The 14,190-nt window shown below is 36.4% G+C and overlaps 1 protein-coding gene across 4 annotated transcripts in view; it reads left to right on the top strand.

The window, feature by feature from the left end:
* Positions 1-14,190, top strand: part of LOC127844768 (engulfment and cell motility protein 2-like) — an 88,513-nt gene that overhangs the window by 32,479 nt on the left and 41,844 nt on the right. For 3 of the 4 annotated variants that reach the window (XM_052375230.1, XM_052375232.1, XM_052375229.1), the window contains 5 exons: positions 5,511-5,561; positions 6,452-6,627; positions 8,741-8,837; positions 12,788-12,876; positions 13,402-13,600. In XM_052375230.1, coding sequence (XP_052231190.1) covers positions 5,511-5,561; positions 6,452-6,627; positions 8,741-8,837; positions 12,788-12,876; positions 13,402-13,600 — 612 coding nt within the window. Of the gene's footprint in view, positions 1-1,364; positions 1,568-5,510; positions 5,562-6,451; positions 6,628-8,740; positions 8,838-12,787; positions 12,877-13,401; positions 13,601-14,190 lie in introns of those variants that run through there. The other variant, XM_052375233.1, reaches the window with a different exon arrangement.

Here is a 14,190-nt window from a genome sequence, read left to right as displayed (position 1 = left end):
CATATGGGCGACCCTGCACTATTTGGAATTTTGATCTGACCTCTGGGTCAAAAGTTATGGGTGTTGGGGTGGGGCCAGTCAGAGATTTTCACTCATTTTTTTAAGTTATTTCACATTAACTTCTTCATTTTTACACCGATTTACTTCAAACTGAACCTCTCTTATGACAATACGGTCAATCTCAACTATAGATGGCCCCATTACCAACCCTGGGGCGCCCCGCCCACATAGACCACACCCACCCAAAATTGCCTTTTACTATAATTTCTTCATTTCTACACTGATTCACTTCAAATTGATACTGAACCTCTCTTATGACAAAACGGTCAATCTCAACTATGCATGGCCCCATTACCAACCCTGGGGCGCCCTGCCTTCATAGACCGCACCCACCCAAAATTGCCTTTTACTATAATTTCTTCATTTCTACACTGATTCTTTTCAAATTGATACTGAACCTCTCTTTTGATAATACGGTCAATCTCAACTATGCATGGCCTCATTACCAACCCTGGGGCGCCCCGCCCACATAGGCCACACCCACCAAAAATTTCCTTTTACTATAATTTCTTCATTTCTAAACCGATTCACTTCAAATTGATACTGGACTTCTCTAATGACAATACGGTCAATCTCAACTATGCATGGCCCCATTACCAACCCTGGGGCACCCCACCCACATAGGCCACACCCACCCAAAATTGCCTTTTACTATAAATTCTTCATTTCTACACCGATTCACTTGTAATTGATACTGGAATTTCTCTAATGACAATACGGTCAATCTCAACTATGCATGGCCCCATTACCAACTCTGGGGCACCCCTGTGTCAAACATGCGGCATGGGGAAACGCGTCGGCCTCTGCTGCGCCATTTCTAGTTTTTTAATGTTTTTATGAAACACTTTAATATGTTCAAATACTTTGTCTGACCAAAAATTAAAACATGTGTCATACAGAGTAAAAAAAAAACTTGATAAAAACCTCATTTTTGCTCAGTCATGAACAAAATCTTTGCATAACAGTTAAGTTGTTACAGGTCTCAGGTGAGCAACATGTTTAGGCCCTCTTGTGTGCTTAATCATTATAAAATCTGATCACTTAAGCTTGCCCATGAAAACTTTGAAAAGTTTTTAAAAGTCTGAAATACTGTGAAAACCAGCGAAAATCTAACAAAAAGCAGTATGTCATGTATACAACATTATATATGATTTGCCTAGGGTGCTAACAGGTTGAAGTAAACTGATATGATCTTCGTTATCTTATACTTTTCTTCCTTATTTATTTTGCACATGCATTTTTAATAAAAGAAAAATATATATATGTTCAACTTTAACAAACTCAAATGATAACTTAAGAAATGGAAATTTACATACAAGTAAATTGACAAAATTTTGCAGTTTAACGCTGCTTAAATTGGACAAGGAAATTGATATAGAGGACATAATTTGAGTGTTTGTGTATTGAATGTTATCAATTTCAATGGATATAAAGAAGTGGATGTGAAAAAATGCCTAAAATTTATAAAAGACAGACCCAGCAAGATTGTCAACAAGGAGACACATCAGTTCGTATATATAGACAATCTCTTGCACGACGGTCACATTACATTCACCTCTGTGTTGGGCTCAGAACGGACTATTGTTTTGAAAGCGTCTCATTCATGTCATGATCATTCCAAGCGTTCATCATTGAGGTTACAGTATTCTAAACAATCTCTTGCACCACGGTTACATTGCATTAACTGCATTAAAGAAAACCATCTCATACCATGATATCTTATACCAGTCTTAATTAATTATTATAAAATTGATATGTTTTTTTATGTTAAGAAACCAACATACATAAATACGTCGAAGCAATGCCTACCGTCACTCAATAAAAAATATGTACAATTGTTTACATTTGTGAAGTGCGTGGAATGATTACATCTGTGTAAATGGGCAATAAAATAGTTCCAAAGAGTTGCATTAAAACTCACAAGTTTTTGCACGATTTATCGTACATTTAAAAGTCATTTTTCTTAATTAAATGCATGCGATCTTAAATATCCACTCAAATATACATTGTATGCGTTTGTTCGGTTTTAGCTATTTGGTAGACAAAACGGCATGCTGAGCCTTATGCAGAGTTGTATGTGAGAGCAAGGAACGACAACTCTGCGTGGAGATTGATATATAGGATCTGGCACGAGTTGTCATATCATACCATATTTTATTAAAAGAGTTCAGGAATTTTGTTAGTAAGCGAGCCTTTGGTGAGCTTACTAACGAATTTCCTGGACAAGTTTAATAAAATATGGTATGATATGACATGACGTCATTTGATGTTGCAACGTCATTTCAGAAAAATAACAAAATGCGATTGGTCAATTGAACGAAAATAAGCCAATGAAAATGCTTAAAAAGTATATTACACATGTGTAAGATAAAAATATTCATAATGGTTATATGACATGGGAAACAGGGTATGGCATAAAATTATATTAAGGGCTTAGCAGTTGAAGCTGATGGGGAATATTAAGAAGATGGAACAGTTTACTTACAAATAACAAATGAGTCGTGTTCTGAGAAGACTGGGCATAATGCATGTGCGTAAAGTGTCGTCCCTTACCGCCAAAATTGGATTTTTGCTAAGAAAAGACTTTATTTTAACGAAAAATGTCAAAAAGCGTCGCCTGTGTTGTTTGCACAGGCTAATATGGGACGGCACTCTACGCATATGCATTATGCCCTGTTTTCTCAGAACACGGCTCAAATAATAGATAAATAAGAGCCTTGTTCTTGGCAGAGAGGGATTGATGCGTAACCTGTGGTCCCAGTAAGCATGTGCAGCCTTTACTTTGTGAGCCATGTGCTTTTCAACCAGGTTTTCTGAAGGAAAAAACTGGTTATTAGATTTGCGAATGTCCGCTGGCGGGTGGGCTGGCGGGTGGTCTGGCGGGCGGGCGGAACAAGCTTGTCCGAGCCATAACTTTTAGTTCATTGTGAGATTTAAAAATCATTTGGCACATTTGTTCACCATCATTAGACGGTGTGTCTTGCGAAAGAATTACGTCTATATCCCCAAGGTCAAGTCACACTTTGAGTTCAAAGGTCAAAAATGGCCATAAATGAGCTTGTCCGAGCCATAACTTTTTAGTTCATTGCGAGATTTTAAAATCATTTGGCACATTTGTTCATCATCATTGGACGGTGTGTCGCACAAAAAAATTACATCAATATCTCCAAGTTCAAGGTCATCACGACTACAAATAGATTTATTTTGAAACATAGGGGGTTAATTATAAACAATCAGTTCAGTTTGAGTTGTCTGCCTTTATCAGACTTTTTTTCAAATTGAAAACCTGGTTTTGTGACAATTTTGTCTCTTGTTAACCATTGAAATTACAAATTATGATTGTTCAACTCCATTATTGATTGACATTTAACAACTTTCTGCTCAAAAGCAAAATGAAAATGTCTATAATATGCAACAAGCATAAATCAAGAACAGCAAGTCACAGTCAGATTTTATGCTGCTTTCCGAGAGTCAGTATCTTAGGATTGAACAAGAAACTTGAATCTAGCAAGAAAGGTCTTTTGTTTAACCCATTTATGCCTAGTGGACTCTCCCATCCTTTTAATTGGATCAATTTATTACCAAAATTAGGGATGTTAAGTATATTTATGCCCCCCTTCGATGAAGAGGGGTATATTGTTTTGCTCATGTCGGTCCGTCCGTATGTCCGTCCACCAGATGGTTTCCGGATGATAACTCAAGAACGCTTAAGCCTAGGATCACGAAACTTCATAGGTACATTGATCATGACTCGCAGATGACCCCTATTGATTTTGAGGTCACTAGGTCAAAGGTCAAGGTCACGGTGACTCGAAATAGTAAAATGGTTTCCGGATGATAACTCAAGAATGCTTATGCCTAGGATCATGAAAATTCATAGGTACATTGATCATGACTCGCAGATGACCCCTATTGATTTTCAGGTCACTAGGTCAAAGGTCAAGGTCACAGTGCCAAAAAACGTATTCACACAATGGCTGCCACTACAACTAACAGCCCATATAGGGGGCATGCATGATTTACAAACAGCTCTTGTTATATCTATATTGAGAACATTCTTTACAGAAATTTCTTTAAGCAAACAGCGCAGACCCAGATGAAATTCCGCATCATACGCTGTTTTGCCAAGGCCTTTTTTCTAGATGCTAGGCATAAATTGGTCAAATTGATTGAATAAAGCTGCACAATGTGTGTCTGAGTGGTTAAGCATTAAGAATCTAGTGGTCCATTGACAAGACTTAAGTGAAGTGAAAGTGCTGCATGGAAACAATGTACATGTACTTTCCAGTTATTGAATTTAAAAAAGGAATGTTTTCTTCCTGCATTTACTTGCAGTTCTGGGTGAATACTATGAGTATGTGGGTACATAAATGTACAGGTCCCAGCTGGGTAAAATAGCTGGGAGTTGAATATTGCAACTACTCTTTTTAAGTGTCATACTAAATACAATAATTCAGCAGTATACAAACACCCGTGTAAAAAATACTCCTTTTCCCTTCCAACCACTGGAAAACTCCAAACAAGCTGACTCTGTCAGACACAATTGATAACTCTTTGCTTTAGAATGTGATTTTTAGCGCGGCTGTTTTCAGAGAAAACCCGAGGTTTTTTCATAATCAGCTCGTTGTCCGCTGTCCGCCATGTTAAAACCTTGACATTTTCCTGTAACATCAAAGAGCTTCCACCTACAACTTTGAAACTTCATATGTAGATGCACCTTGATGAGTTCTACACGCCACCATTTTTGGGGTCACTAGGTCAAAGGTCAAGGTCACTGTGACCGCAAAAAAAAAAGAAAAAAAAATCTGACAAGCTTTCGCAGCCGAGCGTGGCAACCGTTATGCGGTGCTCTTGTTATGTTGTGTAACTTAATTATTAGCTTTACAAAATGTCTACCAGCATTTAAAAAAAATATTGAAACACCTCTCTTACTCAATTTAGGAGTAAGAGGAACCTCCATTTAGGCATGTATTTCAAAACACTATGACTATATATAAGTGTTGTTTTGATAAATTTAGTACTGTTTCAGTCATGACCATGCATCTTGAACCCATTTATGCCTAGCGTCTAGAAAAAAGGCCTTAGCAAACAGCGTAGACGCAGATGAGACACCGAATGATTCGGCATCTCATCAGGGTCTGTGATGTTTCTTAAAGGAATTTCTGTAACAAATATTCTAAATATATGAATAAACATACTAGACATCCCTAATTTTGGAAATTAATTTATCCAATTTAGAAGGATGGGAGAGTCCACAAGGCATAAATGGGTTAAAATGTGTGACAGATTGTTATCTGCCATTTGAGATAGACAATCTAAGATTTGCTTGAAATCTTGCGACTTTAAGATTGGTATTAACATACAATTCCTCAAGATAAATGCACATTGTTCACATACATTAGAAATAACGCTGTTGGAGTATTAGAATGAGTGTGTTTTATAAATTTCAGAATCGAGCTGACATTAGCAACGGCAATGTTTTGATGCTAACAGATTCATCTGTGAGTACCATGATTGTTATTGTATTTATTTTGTAAGAGAGAAATCAATATGATTTTACCACTGCAAAGAAAATTTAAGAATGTCAATTTTGGAGTCATTTTGTTACACAATTTCTTAATCTGTTTGCTAACAACAAGAAGACAATTTTCTTTATTGAGACTTCACTGCCCTGTTTATTCATTCTTTATTCAATCTATTTTCATTTGATATACATAATCGACCAAAATCAATCATTTACCAATTGAAGGGAAAATTAAGGAAATTCCACTTTGGTAAAATAAATTGCGGGTAGCCATGTGAGCCCTTAAGTCATTGTTGTTTATATCTTTATTGTCCCCTACCGGTTTCACCGCGAAAATGGTGGAGCTGGTAGGGGACATATATTGCTTGGCAATAGTCTTGTTTATATCTGTTGCTGGTATTTATATAACGCCTAGCAAATCCAGAACATAAGATAAATTGCCCCTTTTTCTTGGAAATCTCTCTTGGAATTATATTTTAGAACAATTATAGCCCTGAGATTACCATCTTGCTCATAGTTTTAGAAAATATTTTAACTTTTATGAACTGGGCTCGAGGAAAACTGAGCTTAATGCATGGTCAGTCTTCACAGGCTAGTCAGGGACTACACTTTCCGCTATACTTGGTTGTTCATAAAACAATGAATTCCATTAAAAAGTGGAAAGTCTCACTGATTAGCCTGTGCATACTGCACAGGCTAATCTGGGATGAAACATTGCTCACACGCATTAAGCACTTTTTTCGCAGACTGTGGCTCATATTATTGTGTTTTTTGAAGCCAGATGTTAATTTCTTTTTGCTAATTTGTTATTATTGGCTAATTTGGCATATGATAAGTACTGAACCCTCATGCGTATTACTTTTGCAGGCACGTTCAGCGCAGATCATCATAGATAAGCTGAATAAGGGCAGTCGAGAGGATAAAATTGAGGCTTTGAGAGTCCTATCACACAAATGTGTGGATCAAACATTTGCCAAGGAATTCATAGACAAAGGAGGCTTGAAAATGGTGGTCACTCATGTCTCTAATAGCAGTAAAAATTTGTAAGTTGCAATTTATAAACAAAAATTTCAAAAAAAAGCATTTGGGTTATTAGTGGATCTATATAATTGTTTGGGATGTCAGACTTGGGAATGCAGTTAATCCTGACTTCGTGGTTATCTGCAGAAACCAGTCACATGCATGCAGCAGTCAGTCTAGATTTCAATGCCCCCCCCCACCCCTCCTCTCCTGCGTGATGAAAATCATTTTGTATTACACCTGATTATAGGGGGCATCAGACTACCTGTTGTTTACAAATATCTTTCCATGAACATAATATCAACTAGCAGATTTACTGAATTTACAAGATGCAGGAGTATATTCATAAGTTAATCGTTAATTTAAAATAAATTGACAAGATATTAATATGTATTATTCAAAAGAAATCATTTATGTTATTACACGTATAATTATTTATCAGCAATTAGCCTTTGTTAATTTACATTACACTGTGTAGGGTAATAACCTGGAAATACTACCATCTCACCAACCATCAAAAAGGTGGTCACGTGAGAACAGTGGTCACCTGTCTACAACTGTTGTCACTTTGGCAATTTTTCTTAACTGACCATTGTTTTCAGGCTTGTCTGAAGAGTTTCTTTAATTAAACTTCATACTTTCAAAATGTGATTGCTTGAACTAACAAGGCACAACCAAAAAGTTTGAGTCATCCTAAATTTGAGCCAAAAAAAATCTAATATAATGTCTTTATTATCATTTGTCTGCAACATATTTGCATCTCCTGTGGAAAGTTCATACTTCCTTATGAATTAATATGAACCAAATATTTACATAACATTTTTGTAACTCAATATTAAAAACATTTAAAGTTATTGCAAACAAATATCTTAATATAAATTTATATTATATCAGCTCTTTTATATGAAGCAAATTTACGGATACATGAAAGAAAGAGTACTAAGATACTAAACAAAGGCACTCTTAACACATAGCAGAAATAGTACTCAACACTAGTTATTTATTCGTTAGTTTTTTAACAAAAAAAATATGTTAGTGTGTGTGGTGTTGATGATTTCTCGTCCAGATACATATTTTTCAATTGCATCCAGTTGACTTTATAGATGATGCGAATCTTTGCATCTTTCTAGAAATTTACGGATTATATGTATCACTCCAATATATGTATTCCAGAAAAGCAAGCTTTATGAAAATTCCACGTATCTGCTGGTACTAATACAGCTGACCTATTCATATTCAATTCAAAATCACACACCGTATCAACCGTTATTATTTAAATCAAGCTATCACTGGTTGATACAATGGACCAAGGTTGTTTGTACTGAGGGATTAGTGGGGTTTTCTAAACTCGAGCGAATTCTGGGATCAGTCTGTTGCTAACTTCGCAGACGTCTTCTGTGTTGGGTTTCATGAGGTGTTGTCTTCTTCATCTGACCATGCTGCAGCATCTCCCACTCTTGTTTGGACTCAATTAATAGTTGAGTGGATGACGTTTTTTCTCAAAACTCAAAATTAACAATAGAGTTTATGATAAGTTTGCAACAGCTGTTACACCCATAATAGACTTGCACTAATCAAGCGCTCCTAATGGAAGTGAGTTTGAACAAAACAAACAAAAAAAGGTAAAGACATTGTGACGGGGACTGATGAAAAAGTTTCAGCCATCCAATAGTTGAGCCCTCATGATTTCAAGCCAAACCACATAAATGTATATTAATATACAGCAATAAAAAATTGGTGCTTCCAGGAGGCTTAGAGCCAATCGGAAATTTGTCAAGCGGATTCGGGCCATTTGGTCATGCTGAAAATATATTCCTTATCTTAAGATAAAATGGAATGAGTAGGGTTAAAGTCATGCTCATAGTAACTTAAACTAGCCTGAGTGTTTCCGCTTTGTAAATGTAGATCAAATTGAGATATTGTATTGAAAAATATACCTTAAGATATCCAATTAGATGGATAAATGAGGCGCCATCTAATACTGATGTAAATTAATGTATTTGACCAAACATACTCTGTTGTTTTTATTATTATTATTACCAGTATTGAAATTTACCAGTCAATTTACATGAGATAAACATGTTTCATTGTTATACTCATCATAGTTGTGGTACTTCATGTTTATTCTTGTTTTAGTTCTGGAGACCCACTCATGTACCTGCTGAAATCCTTCATCGCCCTGATGGATCATGGCATGATCCCCTGGGACCTCGAAAATGAGTTCATCAAAGAGGTAAACAACAACAACTACAACAACAGCAACCTCAAACTTCTAACAACAAAAATAAACTTGAACTACTACAACTTCCAAAACAACAACAACATATACCACCACAACATATACAACAACAACTACATCAGTACCTGAAGCTTAAAGACGATTCTTGCCGTAGAAATATTGAGTTTAATAACAAAGAGTTTAACTGCACATTCTTGCCTAATTTGAGTACATAAGACTGGCATATTACCGCAATTACTCTATGTTTTCGGACACTCTTAAGTTTTCGGACACCCCCTTTTTTAGCAAAAATTATTATTTTTCATGACTCTTAATTTTCGGACACAAGATTTTTCGTCCATTATTTATGTCTTTAGTTTTCGGACAGAATATTTTACAGCGCTATTTTACCAAATTTCGGATCTGTTTTCGATATCTTATGAAACTTCGATCATGGGGTTTTACAACCAGATTAACATCATAAAACATGGAAGGTGCATGCCTGAGGGCAACGGACCATTACATTGCGTTATTGGGTAAATAACCTTGTTAACCGGTATTAAACAATGGTTTCGCTCGATAGCATAAGCGTTATGACACTTACCAAGGGCAGTACCAATTAACGGTTCAATTATCTACTGCGATGGTCCTACCCCTTCTAAGTAAAATAACTCTGACAAATACTTAACGCTTCAAAGTGTGATGCACCCTATTGCAAGTTTTACGAACAATGGAAGGTGTAAGAAAACAACTATCTGAAATGAACAAACAAAGAATTCATAGTTTGCTTTTTTTACGTTAATTACAGTTTCATACTAGCGAGTATCGGTACGTCACATTCTCATCTTTGAACTCGTTGGTCAAAGTACAACCTTGAAGTAACTTTCTGTCAAATAAATTCAGCATTTAAAATTATTTAAAATGCAGTGCAAATATATATAACTGTAATTTATACTATACGGCATGGTATTTTACAAGCGCATGCTATTACCGGTAGTCGTTGATACAATTGACGCTATTTTCGAACACTTCAATTTTCGACTCTAAGTTTTCGAACACCTGCATTTCGTGAATATCTTTGGTATCTACGTTTTCGGACACAATTTTTTATTTTTATTTTAAGTGTCTGAAAACATAGAGTCATTACGGTCATCAGACTGTTGGATTGTTGTTTTTCAAATGGCATATTAATCAGACTGTTGGACAGTTTTTTTTTTGCTCATCTGAGCACAACGTGCTCATGGTGAGCTTTTGTGATCGCTTTTTGTCTGTCGTGCGTCGTCCGTCGTCAACATTTTGCCTTGTGAACACTCTAGAGGCCACATTTATTGTCTGATCTTCATGAAATGTGGTCAGAATATTTGTCCCATTGATACCTTGACTGAGTTAGAAACTGGGTCATGCTGGGTCAAAAACTAGGTCACTAGGTCAAAAAAAAGAAAAAACCTTGTGAACACTGTAGAAGTAACATTAAAAGCCCAATCTTCACATAACTTTGTCAAAATGTTTGCCTAAATGATATGTTGGTTGAGTTCAAAAATGGTTCAAGTCCGTTGAAAAAAATGGCCGTCAGGGGGCGGGGCAGTATTCCTAATATGGTTATAGAGAAACCTTGTGAACACTCTAGAAGTCACAATTTTTGCCCAATCATCATGAAACTTGGTCAAAACATTGGTTTTATTAATATCTCGGACGAGTTTGAAAATGGTCCAGATCAGTGAAAAAACATGGCCGCCAGGGGGCGGGGCAGTTTTCCTTATATGGCTTTCGTAAAACTTTGTTAACACTCTAGAGGCCACATTTATTGTCCAATATTCATGAAATTTGGTCGGAAGATTGGTCTTAATTATATCTTGAATGAGTTCGAAAATGGTTACGTTTGCTTGAAAAACATGGCTGCCAAGGGGCGGGGCATTTTTCCTTATATGGCTATAGTAAAACCTTGTGAACAGTCTAGAGGCCACATTTATTGTCCAATCTTCATGAAATTTGGCCAGAAGATTGGTCTCAATGATATCTTGAATAAGTTTGAAAATGGTTACGTTTGCTTAAAAAACATGGCTGCCAAGGGGCGGGGCATTTTTCCTTATATGGCTATATATATGGCTATAGTAAAATCTTGTTAACACTCTAGAGGCCACATTTGTTGTCTGATCATCATGAAACTTGGTCAGAAGAATGGGGTCAATGATATGTTGAATGAGTTCGAAAATGGTTATGTTTGCTTGAAAAACATGGCTGCCAAGGGGCGGGGCATTTTTCCTTATATAGCTATATATGGCTATAGTAAAATCTTGTTAACACTCTAGAGGCCACATTTAATTTTCGATCTTCATGAAAATTGGTCAGAAGATTGACCCCTATAATATCTTGGACAAATGAAAAAAAGAAGCTGGTTGGTTGAAAAACATGGCTGCCAGGGGGCGGGGCATTTTTCCTTATATGGCTTTAGTAAAACCTTGTTAAAACTCTAGAGGCCACATTTATTTTCCGATCTTCATGAAACTTGGTCAGACGGTTTGTCCTAATGATATCTTGGATGAGTTTGAAAATGGTTTCGGTTGATTAAAAAAATGTATCATGCTTTAGTAAAACCTTGTTAACACTCTAGAGGCCACATTTATTGTTCAATCATCATGAAACTTGGTCAGATGATTTGTCCCAATGATATCTTGGATGAGTTCGAAAAATGGTTCCGGTTGGTAGAAAAACATGGCCGCGAAGGGGGCGTGGCATTTTTCCTTATATAGCTATAGTTAAACCTTGTTAACACTCTAGAAGCCATATTTATTGTACGATCATCATGAAACTTTGTCAGAAGATTTGTCCCAATGATATTTTGGACAAGTTTGAAAGTGGTTCCAGTTGCTTGAAAAACATGGCCACCAGTGGTCGGCGCATTTTTCCTTATATGGACTTATGAATCGTCATGAAACTTTGTCAGTATATTTGTTTAAATGTATCTTGGATGTATATGAAAATGGTTCTGGTCTGTTGAAAAACGTGGCTGCCAGGGTGTTCATTAGTCATGAAAGTTGGTAAGAACATATTGTTCTAATGACATTTTGGGCTGCACAGAACAGGTCAGTTCCTTTGAATCTCAGGTGAGCGACTTTGGGCCTTTCAGGCCCTCTTGTTCAAATGGCATATTAATCAGACTTTTTCATTTCTGTTTGTCAAATGGCATATATTTCAGACTGTTGAACTATTGGTTTTCAAATGGCATATTAATCAGATTGTTGGGCTGTTGTTTTTTAAATGGCATATTTATCAGACTGTTTGACTGTTGTTTTTCAAATGGCATATTAAACAGACTGTTGGGCTGTTGTTTTTTAAATGGCATATTAATCAGACTATTTGACTGTAGTTTTTCAAAAGGCATTTATCAGACTGTTGGACTGTAGTTTTTCAAATGGCATATTAATCAGACTGTAGGGCTGTTTTTTTCAAATGGCATATTAGTCAGACTGTTTGGCTGTTGTATTTCAAATGGCATATTAATCAGACTGTTTTGCTGTTGTATTTCAAATGGCATATTAATCAGACTGTTTGGCTGTTGCATTTCAAGTGGCATATTAATCTGACTGTTTAGCTGTTGTTTTTCAAATGGCATATTAATCAGACTGTAACTGTAAAGCTGTTGTATTTCAAATGGCATTTTAATCAGACTGTAGGGCTGTTGTATTTCAAATGGCATATTAATCAGACTGTTGGACAGTCGTTTTTCATATGGCATATAAATCAGATTTTTTTTGCACAAGGCACATTTATATGATTGATGGTAAGCGGATAACAAATGAATCAGACTGTTGGCTTGCATCTTTATGAGACGTTTGATTTGCATGAGACAAATTAATTGGACTTTTGGTTTGTAGTTAGATAAATTAAACTGTATGTTTGCAGGTAGCAGATTAATTAGTTGGTTTGCTTTCAAATAGCAAACTTATAAGACTGTTGGTTTACAGGTTGCGTCTTGTGTGTCTGGTGATAAGAAGGTAAATGATGGGATTGTCAGACCAGCCTTGGAGATCCTAGAAAATGTTTTCATGCAATGGTGAGTATTTCAGGCTGGGTCTGGCGACAGATTCATGAAAACATGTGAATGGTTTTATTATTATGTTTTAAAATTATATTTACAGAAGCTCTAAAGACTTAAAATTGAAATGCAATATGTTGTGTAGATGTCTAAAAGATTTGTGGACACTTAAAAATATTTAATTGATTTTAATAATAATACACCAGTAATATTGGCTTGCAACAACAAAACTTAATTTAATTTACTGAGCACAATTTCATAATCAGTCTGGACAATATGAGCCTTGTTCTGTAAAAATTTGGCTTAATGCATGTGCTTGAAGTGTCGTCACAGATAATCAGGCACAACTTTTTCCGCATTTATAAAAGTGTTTGCTTAAAGAAAGACTTCTTATTTAAAATCAAGTTTAGGCGTTGAGTATCATCCCTGATCAGCCTGTGGTCTGCACAGGCTAATCTGGGACAACTTTTAAAACACATGCATTAAGCAAAAATTGCCCAAAATGCGGCTCAAATGATAGTTGTCTGTCTTGCTGCATTTCAGCACAGACCAATCCAAGGTGGAGGCAGTTGATAGCTTCATCACGACTGATAAAGTGATCGAGCACCTGACAAGTTCCAACAATGAGGTGCAGCAAAGTGCCCTTGCACTCATCAACGCTATGTTTATGAAATCATCACCGGAGAATAAGAAGAAACTGTCGGCTGCCATCCAGTCTAAAGGGTTCCGAGCCAATATAACGGTTATAGGCTTTTTAGCTCACTTGAGCACAAAGTGCTCATGGTGAGCTTTTGTGATCGCCTTTTGTCCGTCATGCGTTGTCCGTTGTGCGGCGTCAACATTTGCCTTGTTAACTCTCTAGAGGCCACATTTATTGACCAATCTTCATGAAATTTGGTCAGAAGATTGGTCTTAATTATAGCTTGGATGAGTTAGAAAATGGTTACGTTTGCTTGAAAAACATGGCTGCCAAGGGGCGGGGCATTTTTCCTTATATGGCTATATATGGCTATAGTAAAATCTTGTTAACACTCTAGAGGCCACATTTATTGTCTTATCTACATGAAACTTGGTCAGAAGATTCATCCAAATAATATCTTGAACGAGTTCGAAAAGGATGCCGGTTGGTTGAAAAACATGGCCACCAGGGGGCTGGGCATTTTTCCTTATATGGCTATAGTAAAACCTTGTTAACACTCTAGAGGCCACATTTATTTTCCGATCTTCATGAAACTTGCTCAGAAGATTTGTCCCAATGATATCTTGGATGAGTTCAAAAATGGTAACCTTTGCTGAAAAAACATGGCTGCCAAGCGGGCGGGGCATTTTTCC

This window comes from Dreissena polymorpha, chromosome 9, assembly GCF_020536995.1.
Source record: "Dreissena polymorpha isolate Duluth1 chromosome 9, UMN_Dpol_1.0, whole genome shotgun sequence".
Taxonomy (NCBI): domain Eukaryota; kingdom Metazoa; phylum Mollusca; class Bivalvia; order Myida; family Dreissenidae; genus Dreissena; species Dreissena polymorpha.
This window is presented reverse-complemented; position numbering and strand designations above follow the sequence as displayed.